The 17,041-nt window shown below is 41.4% G+C and overlaps 1 protein-coding gene and 1 long non-coding RNA gene across 2 annotated transcripts in view; both read right to left on the reverse strand.

The window, feature by feature from the left end:
* Nucleotides 1-3,183, reverse strand: LOC109526731 (uncharacterized). Its single transcript, XR_002170401.1, has 3 exons — nucleotides 3,145-3,183; nucleotides 1,294-1,655; nucleotides 1-315 (listed from the first exon to the last, which is right to left on the reverse strand). It is a non-coding gene; the product is annotated as an uncharacterized LOC109526731 (long non-coding RNA).
* Nucleotides 3,184-5,119: 1,936 nt separating this feature from the next.
* n4bp1 (nedd4 binding protein 1) overlaps nucleotides 5,120-17,041 on the reverse strand; it is a 14,998-nt gene continuing 3,076 nt past the window's right edge. Inside the window, exons 2-12 of the mRNA XM_019888239.1 lie at nucleotides 15,470-15,697; nucleotides 15,107-15,280; nucleotides 12,449-12,969; nucleotides 11,988-12,306; nucleotides 10,756-11,088; nucleotides 10,375-10,604; nucleotides 9,433-9,563; nucleotides 9,091-9,187; nucleotides 8,185-8,292; nucleotides 7,965-8,066; nucleotides 5,120-7,058 (exon numbers count right to left, since the gene is read on the reverse strand). Coding sequence (XP_019743798.1) covers nucleotides 6,701-7,058; nucleotides 7,965-8,066; nucleotides 8,185-8,292; nucleotides 9,091-9,187; nucleotides 9,433-9,563; nucleotides 10,375-10,604; nucleotides 10,756-11,088; nucleotides 11,988-12,306; nucleotides 12,449-12,969; nucleotides 15,107-15,280; nucleotides 15,470-15,697 — 2,601 coding nt within the window. The 3' untranslated portion in view covers nucleotides 5,120-6,700. The remainder of the gene's footprint in view (nucleotides 7,059-7,964; nucleotides 8,067-8,184; nucleotides 8,293-9,090; nucleotides 9,188-9,432; nucleotides 9,564-10,374; nucleotides 10,605-10,755; nucleotides 11,089-11,987; nucleotides 12,307-12,448; nucleotides 12,970-15,106; nucleotides 15,281-15,469; nucleotides 15,698-17,041) is intronic.

The following is a 17,041-nucleotide window of genomic DNA, read 5'->3' on the forward strand; positions in this document are numbered from 1 at the left end:
TTTAATCCCCAAGAAAATGAAGAAAAGAGTGAACAAAAGCCACAGAGGTTTTGAACAGGATGCATGTACAGAGGACACATGGAGTGGCTGAGGTTACAAGAAACATGAGGGAGAAAGGTGAGGCAGCCGCTGTTCCCACTGCCATCAGCAAATTCCACACATAACTCTGCTTGGCAGCCGACTCTCATCCAAGATGGGACACAAATTCTTGATTCTGGCTCTCTTTGGCACCTTGCAGAGGTTTGATGAATTGCTTATGGAGAACATGGTCCAAATTATAGTTGAGGCCCTTAAACCAAAGCGAGGGGAGTTGCTCTGGAGAAATACAGCAGAAAGAATGCCCCTGAAGTCGAACAGTTCTGCATTTGATCAATACCCATCTATTCATTCATTTTCTATCCTGGTAAGAGTTCCGGGTGAGCTGAGCGTACCTCAGCTGATTTAGGGCAAGAGGCAGTTACAGTTTGGGCTGGTCGGCAGCCAATCGCAGGGCATACAGTGACAGGCAAATAGCATAATAACCTTCTTTAAGGTTTATTCAGACAATGGTCTTTTAATACACATCGCCAGGAAGCAGTGACAGCTCAGATGAAGTGACAGCCGAAACTGTCAGCTTGGGAAGAGTTTTTCTCTTCACTAAAAAAAGGACCATTGTCTGTGAAAAATGAAACCTTAAACCGAAGAGAAACAAATGCTCATACTCATTTGAGCATTCTCAAGCAAGACCTCCACAAGTATGTTTTTGATTTTCTTTTTTCTCTGATGCCACCACAGAAAAGTAGCAGTGATGTCAAAGGGGAAATATGGGCTGACCATATAATTTAACTTATTGCAAACCAGGAAAGTAGAACAGAGGACTTTCTTGGTTGCTCACTAAAATATGGCTACAGCATCAAATAAATGAATAACAACGATTCAAGAACAGAATGCATATCTGAAAGTTTAAGTTTTAAAGATTAGTCCTTGTGTGAACACTCTTAAAACTGCTTAGTTAAAACAAATTGGGTGACGTAACCTAGAACTAGCCAATATTGGGCTAATTATACCCAGTGCAATGAGTGGAGGATTTGACTCAGCACACTTTTTTTAAAATCCAAAACTACCCATACTACCAATATATGGGTTACCAGGTGACGTATTGGTATGTTACAGTTTGGCTGACAGACAGAGAATGCACCACCATGCAATATTTGAGAGCGGTGACACGGGCTTTATTCCAACAAGTAATACTGGTAAACAAGATAACGGCATCAAAACATTGACGCCAGAACAAAAACAAGTGGAATTACTCACCAACAAAAGGTGGTGGACAAAGTCACAGAGAAAGGTAACAATGGAGCAGTGTAAAAAGGTATTTACAAAAACAAAACAGAAAATCACTTTAAGAGAAACAAAAACCTGAAGTACTTCTTGTACGCTGATGAGAGATAAAAAAGGAAACAGAAAATCACAAAGGAACTTAATTACTGGAACAACAACGAATCTGGCAGAAACACAAACCAGTGGGACAGTCAGCAAAACAATACTCCAGCACCTTCCTTCATGTGCAGCAGAATTTAAATACTATCCCCTGCTGAGTAGGGAGGGACAGGTGGATCTGAGTGATTGCAATAGCTGCAGTTTAGTGACTCTGCCCACCACTTAGCCAGGATGGACTGTGGACAGAGAACACATTACCAGGAGGCCATAAACACAGGGCATGACATCGTGTAGTTGTGGTTACAAATAACGCATATTTTATGACCAATATTTTCTAAGAAGACACAACCCACCCATTTTCTGTGGTTGGGCTGTCAATCCGGACCCACATTTCAACCCCAAACACTTACCCAAGTCAGCAATGTTACCGAATGAGCCATCCAGCCATCATCGTTTCTTTAGAATGTCACATTAAATTTAGTTCAACAAAGAACACAACGCAAATACAGAATCCGGTTTCAGCTCTACTGCACATCCAAATTCAATCTTCAACCCAGTCTACTGGGACAAAATAATTAACCCAACCTTTGTTAAAAGTAACCCAATCTGCTCAAAATGCGCAGCTACCCAGCAAATGGATTGGGAAAACAACCCTGCATGTTTTACTATGAAGAGAATAACCTCTCAAGACAAAGTATTCATCTCCCTCTATACATTTGCCACCCAAACGTTAAGCCTAAAACTAAAATTAATTGTTTTCTTTTCTTTTTTTTTTTAAGTTGGATCACTCTCTTTTTAGACAGTTACGGGTGTTTTCAAAGCATGAAGTCGAAGTTTGCAACACTCTTAAGTCTCCATCCCGCATCATAAATATTAAGGCTATGTACATACTCCAAGCGAATAATTTGTTTTTACATTTAAGCATTTAAGTTAGAAATGTTCAAATGTTACTTTAAACGTTGCCTGTTAAGTCATATGCATTTTTACACAATTGAAACCAGTTCCCAAGTGTCTTAAGATCCTTTGACATGTGAAAAGTTCTGAGGGAATCACTCACCTGATCCTTTTATCTTAAATGCTCGCTATATTATATATAACTACCCGACAACTACATATTGTCAATTGAAGTATTTAATAAATGCCAGGAAGATCGAGACACGGCTATGAAGCAATTGCACAATTGGACTTTGGGGTTTGTTATTATGTAAATTATCCATCCATCCATTTTCTAATCCATTTATCATCACAAGGGTCTCGGGCATGCTGGAACCTATCCAAGCTGTCTTTGGGCAGTTGGCGGGGTACACCCTGAACTGGTCGCCAGCCAATCGCAGGGCACACAGAGATGAACAACCATTCATGCTGACAATCACACCTAGGGAGAGTGACAATTTAGAGCAGGGGTGGCAAACTCATTTCACATTGTGGTCCACATTACAAAACATTTCATGAAGCACCTTAGATTTTGTTAGACAAATGTGCAATTTACTTTTATCATTCACATATATGCATTGCAACTGATCACACTGATTGTACAAAGGCACAAAACTTTAAGTAATTGGGATTGAAAAATATAGTAATGCACTTTAAGATTAAACGAGATTTATAAAGAAAGTAATTTTTCAACCATTTACACATGTGCATATAAAATCTAAATTTAATCCCTGCCTACACCTTACAAACTAAGGAGAGTGCTATTAAATGTGTAAAGAATAAAGTATTCACATGTCCTTGATAGCGTCTGCTGCGTTGGGTCTGTCTCAGCTCTCTGTCTTCTTCTCTGCTGTTGTCTTCTTCTCTGATCAAATCAATGATGTCTTCTACTGTGATCAAAACAGTGTGTCCCCTAGCGGATATTCCATAAATGGCACCTTATTAAAAATATTAATTCCGTGTCTTTTATGCATTTTTTCACTTTTAATTATCCCGCGGGCCTGCTGGAACCTCCTTGGGGGCCGGTTCCGACCCGCGGGCCATATGTTTGACACAGCTGATTTATAGTGTTCCATTAGCCTGCCATGCATGTCTTTGGAATGTGAGAGGAAACCGGGATTCCCGGAGAAAGCCCACACAAGCAAAAGCAGAACATGCAACCTCCACACAGGAAGGCTGGAGCCCTGCACCTCTGCATTGTGAGGCAGACGCTAACCATGTTGCCTCGCCTCATGTAAATTAGTCCCAGAGAATTGGGCAGACAACAATGGGCAGAGGAACGTTAATGTGTTTCCTTCATTTCACACTCGGTGGGTGGGCAAACCCCAACTATTTTTGTACAAGCTATTAAAAAATTACTTTTACTTGATACAGATGTTTGAAATCCCATCATTTCCGATTGTAAACGTATTAAAATCCAAGACAATGGAATGGATTGTATTCAGAGGTTCAATTGTTGTCAAAAGTTGCCAATTTACTGTAATTATAACAAAATGTACAGTACATGCCAAATGTTTCCATCTGTTGTGTGTTTTCTGCTCCTTTACGAGTTCATCTTCTGTTTACCAAACCGCTACTGCCCCCCAAAACTTGAGAACAGTCTACATCTAAATTGCATGTCTTCAATGGTGGTCGGTGACTATGCCTATGTATAACCATAACTACAAGGTGTATAAAACAAACACATCACAGAGCAACAAGAAGGGATTAATTCAGTTCAAAATAGGTGGCACATTGCTGAGGTAGGATTTTGGATTATGTGACCAGGGTGAGCGCACTTCACAATAGAATACTAATTTGTTTCTGTTCAACTATTGGCCCAAAGAAAATCTAAAAGTAGCAAAACAAGAAAAAAAAACAAACAAACAAAGCAACAAAGAATTACATTTACTTGCGAAGTGTATTGCAGTAATTACACTAAAACACTGAACACCTACAATGTGACATCGCTGCTGTAACGCAGTTATGATTGAAATTCATCTCCATTTCTGTATTTACAGTGTCTGAAAATCCAGCCAATGACAAAAAAAGTAATATTTTACGTAAATAGACTACTTGGTAAAGTGTTCCTGCCAACACTGAGAAGAGGGTAAATAGCGGCAGCAAACTAAACAGAGCTTTAAAAAAAAAAAAAAAAAAGATGACGAAATCCCATCTAGTCCTTGACGAACACGTGCCTACACAACACGTTTGTTTGGTTGCCAAGCTAAATTTGATTTACACCCTTGTCTATTGGTACATCCGACCACACAGTAAGATATGACAATTTTAGAAGATAATTTCTTATACAAATAGACACAGAACCTTACACTTTACAGGAGTTTCAGCCGGTGCAAATGGTTATTTTGCCATATGTCGTGGCGGAGGGGGCGTTCCTACGAAGGCTGTGACGTAACGTGCATCAAATGAATAATCTGCCTCGCTTTTGTCTGGCTCTACTGACCCCTAGTGTCAGTAAGAGAGACTTGCTGCTTCTTTCCGAATATTAATGTGTGCATAATGCATTTTATGGACCGTATTAGCGCCCACTCATCAAAAGCACGCCTGAATATAGTGAGGAGAGAATAGTCACGTGGAGACCATACACGAGGAAACTATCATGTAATTTGTTTTCGCCGAATTACTTTTTTTTTTTTACTGTAGCATTTCCTTCCTGTTCTGGGATGTGTTTAATTGTTCCCTTCGTTTTGTATGGACGGTGCTATGAGGATTCAGACAGAAGCTGACCAGCTCGCTGTAGCATCACATTTGCTGTAGTCATACAAGTGGTGGTAATACTCTTTATTGTTCCCGCAAGGAAATTACTTCACATTCTCCTGTTCGTTTTCTGTACACCCAATAAAGCGCAAGAAATTCATGCTACCACTTCAAAAAATTGAACATGAACTTTGTCCATTACTGCACCCTTCAAAAAGTTTAAGTGGAGGGTAGTGCAAAGACTTACTGACTGTGGCATTTATTTGAATTCTTCACATACATTAAACCACATGTCCAAAAATATTAAGATTTAGAAAAAAAAATGTAGTTCACAATGAAAATATAATACAACAAAAGAAAATCCTTCAGCAATGCTTACAACATGGTGAACTAAAGATGTTTTTATACAGACTTGGGTTGGTATGTTACACAACTGAAGCACATCACATATACGCATGCAGGGGAAACGTCCTGTCCACACTCTGCTTGGAGTGTGAAAGAAGCACCCGGAGTGATTCTTCACATGCCTGCAGCAGAGCATTTTGACACGAATCAACGGAACCCTTGTACCTCTTTCATTGCTACAAAAGTACAGTGAAAACCAAAGTTGATGTAATTCTGCTTTGTGACTGCAATTTCTTTGACTCAAGCCAACAAATGTAAACTATATAATTGAGCCTTGTAGTGTTGAAAAACAAGATGGAGTGACTGAAGCATTCAAGTGGCTCAAAAACAACCAATACAGTTAATTTCTGAATAGTAAGTGTTCCTGGGAAGATCGTCAACCCCGAAAAAAAACAACTCACAAATCTTCTCTCAATCTAGATTTTTGGAGGAACAATTAAAATTGAGCGCTTGAATTGATAAAGATGAAATCCTAAACACTGGCAAGCTACTCAAAGGGTTGGAAATAAAAGGGGATTAAGTTGACTGCCTCAAACTTCCATATGTTAGGGCACACCAAACCATAGGAGCAAGTAGAAAACTAAATTGATGGTGGTTATTTCCAATCATTTTAAGGTGTATTTGTACTTTATTTTGAAGGGACACAAATGGGCCCATTATGTGCCTAGCATGTCGTTTTATAGTCAGCAAAACTATGACTATATACAGATGAATGTAGGTTGTCTTCACAACTGCCTTTCTTTAAAACTATAAGCGGTACTGTTAATGTTTTTTGCAGGAAAACCATGACATAAAATAGTCACTGTGCTAGTTTATTTGTCTAATGGCAGTCATTAGGTAGTATGGATGCATTTGTGGTAAGAAGCCCATCAAATTCTGCGACCAGTCCTCTTAATCTATGCTGCTCCCACATTTGAAGGGGGGGAAAGGAAGGGGGAAAAAAGAGAGAGAGAGAGAGAGAGAGAGAGAGAGAGAGAGAGAGAGAGAGAGAGAGAGAGAGAGAGAGAAATAAAACCTGCTTTGCTTTTTTACGTTAATAGTTTTGACAAAATTGTTTCAAACTGAAAAAAAGGAAATTGGTGTTCATATCAGATGAACAAATATGCTTTTAGATCAGTAAAAATAAAATAAAATAAAATAAGACTGTCCAAGATGAAAGAGAGAGGAAAATAAATAGTTGTTATTTATACTGTGTTACGGGTCCCCCTTGAATGCGTGTATGAAGTCTGGTTTTTGAGCGAGTGAATCAACCCAGCAGCAGCCCCGACAGGGCATTCAAGTCTCTCATGTACGGGTTGTCAATGAGGATGCGGTCGATCTGTTGCTTCTGGTCTGGGAAAATCGCGCACAGCTGATTCTTCAGCTGGGACGTCTCCCCCGGCGAACGCTGGGGAGGGGGCGACGGCGAGGGAGAGGCGTTGCGGCGGCGGCCCGGGTGGGGCCACTGCACGCTCGGGTGGGTAACATGGGAAGAGGGGGGCTGAGGAGTAACGGCGGGAGTCCATGGAGCGGAGTGGAGGGCCTGCACATAGACTGGATGCTGCTGGTTGGTGGATGGACGCAAGTCTGGGGGTCTCAGAGGGGGAGGGGTCAAAGGAAGATGCCTGGATGGTCAGGGAAGGAGAAAATGTGTAAAACAGAGATGTCCAAACCTTTTACACTGAGGGCCACATACGGGAAAATGGAGAGGAGGCGACGGCAACGTGCATTTATGGAACATGCAAAAGCCAAATTCAATACGCTGTTGGGCAAGCTATGCAAAGCTAAACTGGTATTACAGTCCTGCGATTTATGCTATTGCTGATTTATTATATTTATTCTACAAATATATTGCTAATGCTACATTTCATATTGCACTTATATTGAACTGTGTACAGTTCTTTTCTGAAACATTTATTTTGTGCAATGAAACACTTTGTTTTTTTTCATCCCCCCCAATTTTGCCACTGTAGACTGCAAATTTCCCCAGTGTGGGACAAATAAATGTTATCTTATCTTATTTCTGAAAATACATCACGGGGGGAAAGAAAAAAGGGTGATCTCTTGTAGCATTCAACTTGAAACGTTTTTTTAAAAAATAATTACTTGTGTTTGCTGCGGGGCTCGATCATTATCAGTCGTGCATTTATGTGGGATGACTGCATAGTCCACATTTATAACGGCAAATCATTTTGTGTGTGGTCAACACAGAGATTGGCTGAGCCACAGACTATGTGATTGTGATGAGAAATAAACCAACATAAAATTGGCCTCGGTCTGATGTTCTCACTGTTGCTGGACACAAACAAAGAAGCAATGGGTTGTGTTTAGAATTTGTAGAATGTGTCATTCACCAATAAAGGACAAGATAAGACTTCCATGGCTTCATCTGCTATTACTCTTTTTGTTAATGTGTGTGGGGTGCCAGGTTGGTTATCTGGCGAATATCTCACACAAGGATTTTTTTTTCTTCATCACGTGTGGGGGCATTTTAAAATCGGTTCAGATGTTCCGATTAAGGGAGCACACACCTGTTCATTTTAGAAAGGAAAATGTCCAGATGAGGTCCATTTTTACCCAAAGGGTCATCAGGGATCATGAAGTGGTCCTCCACAAAAGTAAACTGCAGTAACCTGTGTAAATAACAATATTCAAAATAATAATAATAATGATAATATTTGAATTTTACACTGGACCCGGCACTCAAATGACCACTTGAGTCGTGTGATATTTGAGCATATGACCAATCACCTCTCTTGAATGATCCGGCGCCAAGTGTCCGAAGAGTTGACAAAGTCTCTCAGGTTGTCATTGGTTACAATGATGCCATCTGTTTTTTCAGCTAAGTGGAGCAGGAATCTAATGGAGAATGCAAGTATTCAACATTAAAATTTCCCTTTGTCAGTGGAGACAATTTTTGAATATATTATCATATATCTTATTCATCTTTACTACTCATACAGTTGTATGAGTGTCGAGAATGAGAAATACGTATGCATGCATAAAAATGTTATTTCCTGCTTTAAATTAACATAAAGGGGAAGTCAAGACACGTTTTTTTTTTTTTTTTTAACAATATGCTCTGTGCGCCCCACTTCTGGTTCTGATTAATATTGCATTTGTGGAACATGAATTATTCAGCAAAAATCACTGATTTGTATCCAACTCAGGGGGTGGACATTTTGTCACTTGCTGTTGACTGCAAATGACATCATAGTAGTCAGGTAACAGCCAATCACGGCTCACCTGTTTTCTGCGTTTGAGCCCTGATTGGTTGTAACCTGAGCCCTTGGGCACTCATGATGACATTTTCAGTCAAAACCAAGTGCAAAATGGTGACTGACTTTCATCTGGCTGCATTGACTGAAGTCCATGATTCAACTTATGTATTGTTTTGAATTGTTTTAAAATGTTATAATGCACGAAAACAATGTAGTCTGAGAAAATACCAATCATCATGATATTGAATCGCAAATTACAGTCTAATCAATAATCGTGATATAAATCTAATCGTCACACAAGTATTGTGATTTGAATCAAATTGGGGGGTAATTGAATCATCCCACCCCTAATCGTGAAGTCCATTTTTGATTGGATTTTCCCTTTAAGTATATTCAACTAAATTCAAAACGGGAAGCGTGTGTTGTATGTGTGCACCTGTCATCATGCGAGGCTATCCTTTGGCCACAGACCTCTCGGGAGGGGGTGAAAGAAAGCAGCCGCAGGTCTTCTAGTTGATTTAAAAAATGTTGTTCTGCAAAAAAAAAAAAAAAAAAAAAAAAAAAAAAAAAAATTAAAAAAATACAACCACATCAATGAAAAATAGCACACTGGATCCTGAATCTATGTTTGGCAATTGTATTGTTTTATTTTGGTTCATCTTTGATTCCTATCAGATGTGTAAAAATTGAGAGACCAAAAAAGCGATCAGTCCATTCATTGATGTCAGCTTAAGGTTGTTGTCTGCTCATTCATACATGCTGCAAATGCCTTAAGTACCTGTTGTCAATGGGTCTCGCTTCTGGCGCCACTGAGGAACAAATACAGTGATCTCCCTGTGGCCCCGCCTCCAAAATGTCTCCACGGCGAGCGCTATCCCTCGACAGGAGAAGAACCGATTTAGGCCATGACTAAAGAGATGGGGACAAAAGCAAACAATGTTGTGATGATGACAACAAGGAACCAAAAATGCACACATGGATCAACTTGAAATAGTGTGTGGTATCTCTTTCCACTTTCTATGCATAATGCCCCCCTCAAAGTTGAGGGTGTGCTACAGCCTATCCAGACTAACTTTGGGCGAGAGGCGGCATACACCCTGACTTGATCGCCAGCCAGTATTAGGGCAAACAAATTGTGTATATATATCTATAGGTGCAGGGTTCAATTCCGGCTGCGGCCTGCCTGTGTGGAGTTTGCATGTTCTCCCTGTGCCTGTGTGGGTTTTCTCTGGGTACTCCGGTTTCCTCCCACATTCCAAAAACACGCATGGCAAGTTAATGGAACACTCTAAATTGTCCTTAGGTGTGAGTGTGAGCGTGGCTGGTTGTTCATTTATGTGTGCCCTGCGATTGGCTGGCAACCAGTTTGTGGTGTACCCTGCCTACTGCCTACTTCTTTCTGTCACTGTCTGACACTGGCAGGTTGATTTACAAATACACATTATTTTTCCAAAGCCAATATTATCCATGAAAATGAAATGGGAAAAAAAAGTGAAATTAGGTAAATTCATTTTTACAGAATCAGTGAGCTAGCAAATCACTGTTGTAATTACATCAGACTGTGTGGCAGTGCAGCAGTAGGGAATGGATGCTCTAGTTAATCCTGTTTTGTCTGCGTTGTTCAAGTGGACAACATCACTGGCAATGAATTGACATAATGAGCCTATTGGAGTTAGGGCCATCAAGTGAGAAAAGTCCATATCTCCACACATGAACTCACGCCATAGCCACATTGCTGCCATCTATGATGATGTGGCGCAGCTCCGGTAGCCCCGGTTCGTTGGGTAGCTTCAGTGTATACGGAGTCTTCAATGATTGGTGAAAACGAGCCAAACCGGTCACAGGTGGCGCCGGTGGGTTGCTTGGAGGAGGATTCCTGCCTCCGCCGCCGTGAAAGCCCATGTGGCCGAGGGTTTGGTAGGCAGAGAGCCGGCTTGTGGTAGGAGCCGACTGCAGGGGACAATCAAGACCTTTATATCATTCCAGCAGAACATTGTGGAAGAGAAAGTTGATGTACTATATCTTGAAATTTGTCATGACACAAAACAGGTTGAGCAAAGCCAAGAAAATGAGAAAACCATCACATTAATGAAATACCTACATTGGCACTGGAAGCCACAGAGGTGGTGCTGGCTGTCAGCCACTGGGGTGCACTGCGCAGTGCCGTCACAGTCTCGACTTTCACTGATCCACCTAGAGTCCGCGTCCCGCCTCTTGACAGGTGATCCCTATGTGTGACATTCCCGCCTCCCCGTGCCAGGTATTCTGTTCTGGATCCGGTCTGGGTGTCACCGTGTGTCATCGTAACCCTTGATGTCCGAGTATCTGCTGTTTTGCTGTTTGTCACGCCGACATCATCGTCATCGGAAATGGTAATGACCTCGTACTTCCCTGCACCTCCTTGCGCACTGGCGCTCCTCTTGATAGAACTGGTCTGTTTGGAAAGTTTTTCCAGGAAAGACGTAGCATTAAAGATCGTATATGTTACGATGCAAATATTAAAGGACTGTTCTAACAAACAGAATGGTTTGGCACCTTCCATTTTCGACAGCACTTGTCCTTGGCTTACGTGTTAAAAGTCTACATCAGCTGACATTGGGCGAAAGAGAATACACCTTGTGTACACATATTAACAACCATTCACACTCACACCCATGGACTTTTTGGAGTGTTCAATTAATGTAACCTGGATGGTTTCGGAATGTGGGAATGAGCCACACAAGCATGAAGACAACATGCAAACTACTCCAGAAGACCAGAGGCAAAAATTCAAACCCTGAACATCAGAAATGTAAGACACAAGTGTAAACCACAAGACATGATATATTTTTTTGCATTTCAATTGTCCAAAGTCGCATGTGGTATCTGTAAAAGCAACCTGTGCTATTACTGCACCCTTTTTTGGGGCTACAAAGGTACAATAGAGCGTGGACTAGAGTTTAATGGTGGCTTGATTAGGCCAGAGAATCACACCGGTGGCGCACATCCGAACGCCATCAGACAGACACTTTTACATGTCAAAACGCAGTTTTTGGAATTAAAAAAACTGCATTATATCAAATCGGGATTATATTGCTAATGCAATTCATAGTTTATCCCTATTAAAAATCCAGAGGATTAAGTCATACAAAAGATTGAGAGATGATCATTTCTTGTTGCAGACCATTTCAGTACATAGCACTGTTGCATTTCCGCTCTTTGGTGAATGTAAATAGCTAACAAAGGAAACGTTATCAGGCCCACATAATGAAAACACTAGAAAGATTCCCCTTTCCACGCGATAGTGTCTAACTGAGCCAAACCATGAACACTGTGGCTTAAAATGGATGTTACCTGTTGAGTGCTGGCTTCACTGCCACTGGACTGCCTCCGGTGGCCAAATCCATTACTACTCGCTCCATGATGATTAGGCTTAATATTCTCTTTGGACCTCCCAGACTCCCGCTCAACGGCTAGAGATGTCGTCGAGGAGGATGAGGCGGAGGACGAGCGCACATTGTTCAGTTGTTTGGTTTCTTTTACTCCTCTTTTTGTTTCCCCCTCAAAACTTTTCGTTTCGGCCACGATTTTCTCCAAAATGAGGAAGGTGTCTTCCATTTGACCCGTATCCTTGATGACACGCTCCACCACGTCCTGCTGGTAACCCATGGATCTGAAGGAAATTTGGTTTAAAAAAACAAAACAAAAAAAAAAACAAAAACAAAAAAACAACAACAACAAAAAAAAAACACACATTTGTACATGTATCTGAATTTAAAATGAATTGTGATCATTTTTACTACTGCGATGTTCACCTGAAGAAATTGACCAAACAACGGAGGTTAGTTTCTGGGCTGACTGCCTCGCTTTCTTCAGTGATACCATCACAAGGGTTCAGCATGATTGCACCTGTGACTGTGTTTGCTTTAGCTGAGGAGGAGGAGACTGTGCATGAAGCAGACGTGTTTTTGGATCGAAAACTACTACTGGCTGCGTGGCCTTCTCTGTCCCAGTGTCGCTCCCTGTCCCTCGACCTCTCCGGGGACTCCTCCCTCCGCTCCAGAGAATACTGTCTTTTAGTGTCCCGAGTTTCGCTCTCCGAAGAGCGTCGCTTGTGTGAAGGCCTGGTGCCATTGAACAGGATGGCCTCGGGACCCAAACCGATGCCTCCTCCTGCTTTTCCAGCGCCGTCGCCAAAAGGCGTCGTCCTTGTCCCTCTGTCTTCAAAGCTAGTATCTAAGATGCGAAAGGAGAGCTCCGTCACAGGAGTGCTACTCTGTGAGCGATCTTGCTCGAACTCTGCCATGCTTGGTTGTAGGTTCTGGTTCAGGAGAGTCTGAGAGACAACACAACATTCGGTTCTGGTTTAGCTTGGTCTGAAATACACAACATGTTCAATGTGTAAGATGTACACTGTCAAGCACTGTTTTCGCAAGTGTCTCATCTAGGGGACAGATTGTGATAATCAGACTATGTTCAAATATTTATGAGTAGTTTTGTTGTTTATTATTCACACTTGAACAGACAAGGAGATGAAAAACTTTGTTGACTTGGGTGTATAATAATGCTGTAGTGGCTGCTGAGAAAATGTCACATCACTTTCAAAAAGCGAACAATTTATAAACAAACACTAAAGAATCTTTATCCTCGCCGGAGTTTTCAAAACTCTCCATTTTTAAGGAGTAAAGGAAAGGTAAGGCTAAAATCTATGTTTTTGAAATTACTTATACAGGTATTCTTCATTGTAATACCTCGAGGGGAAATGGAAATGACAAATTACACTCTGCTGTACATACGTGTTGCACAGATCACACACATGCAAGGAGAGCTGTCAGACTCAAAAGGGGTGTGCGAAGGCATCTTGACAATAGTCAGAAAGCAGACTAAAATCTCAACTTGTTGACATTTTATATTTTGTCCGCGGAGGGACTTAAGACGTAACCCTCCAGTTGTAATGTCCAAGTTCTTGCAGATATGAGCTACTGCCATCCAATTTTTTTTCTGTTCCTATCATCTTCTGTGATTTATTAAGGTACATTTTATGCTTTACAGCCACCCTGCGATTGGCTGGCAACCAGTTCAGGGTGTTCCCCGCCTACTGCCCAATGACAGCTGGGATAGCTCAAGCACGCCCCCGACCCTTGTGAGGCTAAGCGGATTAGAAAATCGATGGATGTATTTCAGCCCCAATTTACCCATGTTCAGCCATTTTTGTCTTGAACTTATGAAAATAGCCAAGTAACTTTTACATCATAGAAGGCGGGCCCCAACTTTCTAGTTTCTACAGAGAGAGGAAACAGATGGCGAGAAAACCCCATAAAACAGGCCCCGGGAAATCACTTGATTGGTGGAAGGGGCAGCAGGGGGGGCCCCCAGCCTTGTTTTGTTCCCCGAGGGGAGCCTCATCGTATCAAACTTTGAAAGTCCCGACTGTAAAGGATGTCAAACACAGACTTGATACAAATATTTCCTGTTCAGAATTTTGCAATACACAAAAGCTGTCATTTTCACTTCATTTGTATCTTGAAAGCTGCACAACACTGAGGTGAAAATACTGATGTCATTCTTGTTACTTTAAATTTTTTTCCCTCTCCCCAAACATCAATGTTGAAGAAATACTCTTCTTGAATTGATTTAATTTCATGACATTTAGTCTTGACTTGTCAAGACTTTCTTCAGAAGGTGCATTTCCTGGATCTGTGAACCTGTTATACGAAAAGAGCCATTGCAAACCACAGCAACTAAAGCCCGACGCACACAGTGCGATGCGACTGAACTGAAAATGAGGGCTGCAGCCAATTAATATTTTTAGAATGAATTATATGATCTACTAGTCAATCAATTCATCAAATAACAGCAAAAAATCTATTTAGCATTAGTTTATTGCGAAAATATTTTCGCAGATGGCTTGGTATTGTTTAATAATTTAACAAAATCAAATAAACAACAATTAAGCAATACCACACAAGGACTGATGTACTCGCATAACATTTGGAAATCGGGCAACGACTTTGGTACTGATTAAAGTGAAGTGCTCCAGGTTTGACACGCACTTCTGGCACAAAAGAAATTTTAAATATGATCGAAAAACATATTGTGCGGTGCACACTGTACTGGTACAGCTTGATGGCGGCAGGCTATTTACCCAGAGACATTACTTTTGTTGCTTAAGGACTTTGCCACACAGTTCACCTGCGATTCAAATATTCATCCGGCGCAAAAATAGTTGAAGACAGTTGGCCTCTCATTAAAAACAAATTGTTCAACCCTGCCCACTTCATGACCCTTCAGTCACATCACTCGGTTTTAATGAATTTTCTAGGAGGGGGTCCCCCTCTACTTTCATCCCTGTCATCTATTAGTGTGACTACTGCATTGCTTTTTCAGCGGATCTTGTAAGTATGTGGAAGTCGATAAAAACACAACGATTGCCTGCTTTTAAGTATATGATGATAAAAAAAAAAAACACAAACCGTTGAGGGTGTGTGCAAGCTGGTTGGACTGTGAGCCAGTCCGAGTAATTCTTCTTTCAGCGCACAGGGCAGTAGAAGGAGCTCCATTGTGTATTTGTCATCCCGTTCCTCCACAAAGGACTTGAACGCTCGCTTCACTGCCTGCTCTCTGTCACTCAGTAGACTTCGCTTTTCCTGAATAAAGCAGACAAAGAGGCAGAACTTTGAAAATGCCGAACAGTAATTTTGACTTGAAATCATCTCGCTCATTAGAATTGCATCAGTTCATCCTAAGTGAGCGGTGTATGAACATTACTTTATTGTTTAAAAAAAAAAAAAAAACACATTTGGAATACACAGCCGATGGTTGTACATTAATCTCACCTGGAAAAGTGCCACAAACTGCTGAACTCTGCTCTGCGCCATCACGACAGGCTCAGTGCGGCCCAACAAGCGCAGACGTCCTGGCTCAGGAACCAAAACCTCAGCACTTGTGTCCCGTATGAGTCTGTCCAGGAACAGGCCCCGGGCTCCGGCAAAGATACAGTGCATGTCCACTGGATAACGTTCTTCTTTCTGCAGCTCTGGGTCACACAGCCCCCTCACATACTCCTGAAAAACAAGAAAAAAAACGACATTAAGGGAGACGATTATGCATGCACAATTCCAAACAGCTGCCAGATGTCTTCATGAAAATGTCTTTTATAGTCTTCCATCCAATTGTACACAAAGGACAGGTCTCCAGACTGATCCTAAATGGTCATATTTGGCTATTAAAATATGAGACGGTGCAAGTAAAATTTTCATCCACTTGAGCAAGTGCAACCGATAAATCTAGTGACTTTTTTTTTTTAATTGCCGAGACACTTGTTGCACACTTATGATCAAAAGACCAAAGCAATGCCAGCAGAAACAGGATGTGGTGATGAAGCGAGAAAAAAGCAGCAGCATGACCACAGAATAGAACAAGGGCAGCAATGCAAAGTGATGCTTTGTCACCAGATTATTTTGTTCAACAGTAAGCGGACAACTGCGTGCTAAAGATTAGGCCAAACAAAAAAGATAGTGTGTTTCCGGTAACATGAAATTTCAGCATAGGGTCGGTAGGTTGGACAAAGTTTTTTTTTTTATCTTTTTTTTCCATCAAAAATTTAAACAAAATAACCATAAAACATAAAACAAGAAGAGCGGCCGGCGCCGCCACCACCTATTTAGTTTTCTCCCCGCTCCGGACTCGGGAACCCGGGGCGCGCCGCCGCCTCTTCCGCCCTCAGTTTTTACTCGGCCCGTGGTGTTCATCAAATAGTTCGCTGAATTTTTTCGATACATCAATGGATGCTATTTTCTTAATATTATGGTGCGAGCATGCGACTGTAACACAGAAAACGTGGTTTAAACTGTCGTCGGAGATCACGGCCGCCGCCATGTTTCAATGTTGTTGACAGACAACAGGGCAAACGACGCACGCGCTCAACGTGAATATCGCGAGAGTTTGCACCGATGTAAACCCTCTACACAAAAATGTAGAGGGTTGTTTGAAAAAAATGCCAACCACAAAGTTTTTTTTCCACGGAGAAATTCTCAGTTGGTCGGGTTACCGGAAACACACTACTTTTTTTTCTACGCCTTACTTTATACATCAAAACTGACACTTATCAGCACCGTGTTGTTAGCTTCATAGCACATCACTCGGAATCGGGCATACGACTGGTAACATCGATGCTTTGCTAATAATGGTGACTGATCAAGCTTGTTATTTGACAGATGATTAGGCGTAGAAAAAAAAGTAGTGTGTTTCCGGTAACCCGACCGACCGAGAATTTCTAGGTCGAAAAAAAACTTTACGGTTGGTATTTTTTTCAAACAACCCTCTACATTTTTTGTGTAGAGGGTTTGCATCGGTGCAAACTCTCGCGATATTCACGTTGAGCGCGTGCGTCGTTTGCCCTGTCGTCT

Source organism: Hippocampus comes, unplaced genomic scaffold, assembly GCF_001891065.2.
Source record: "Hippocampus comes isolate QL1 unplaced genomic scaffold, H_comes_QL1_v1.1 scaffold112, whole genome shotgun sequence".
NCBI lineage: Eukaryota > Metazoa > Chordata > Actinopteri > Syngnathiformes > Syngnathidae > Hippocampus > Hippocampus comes.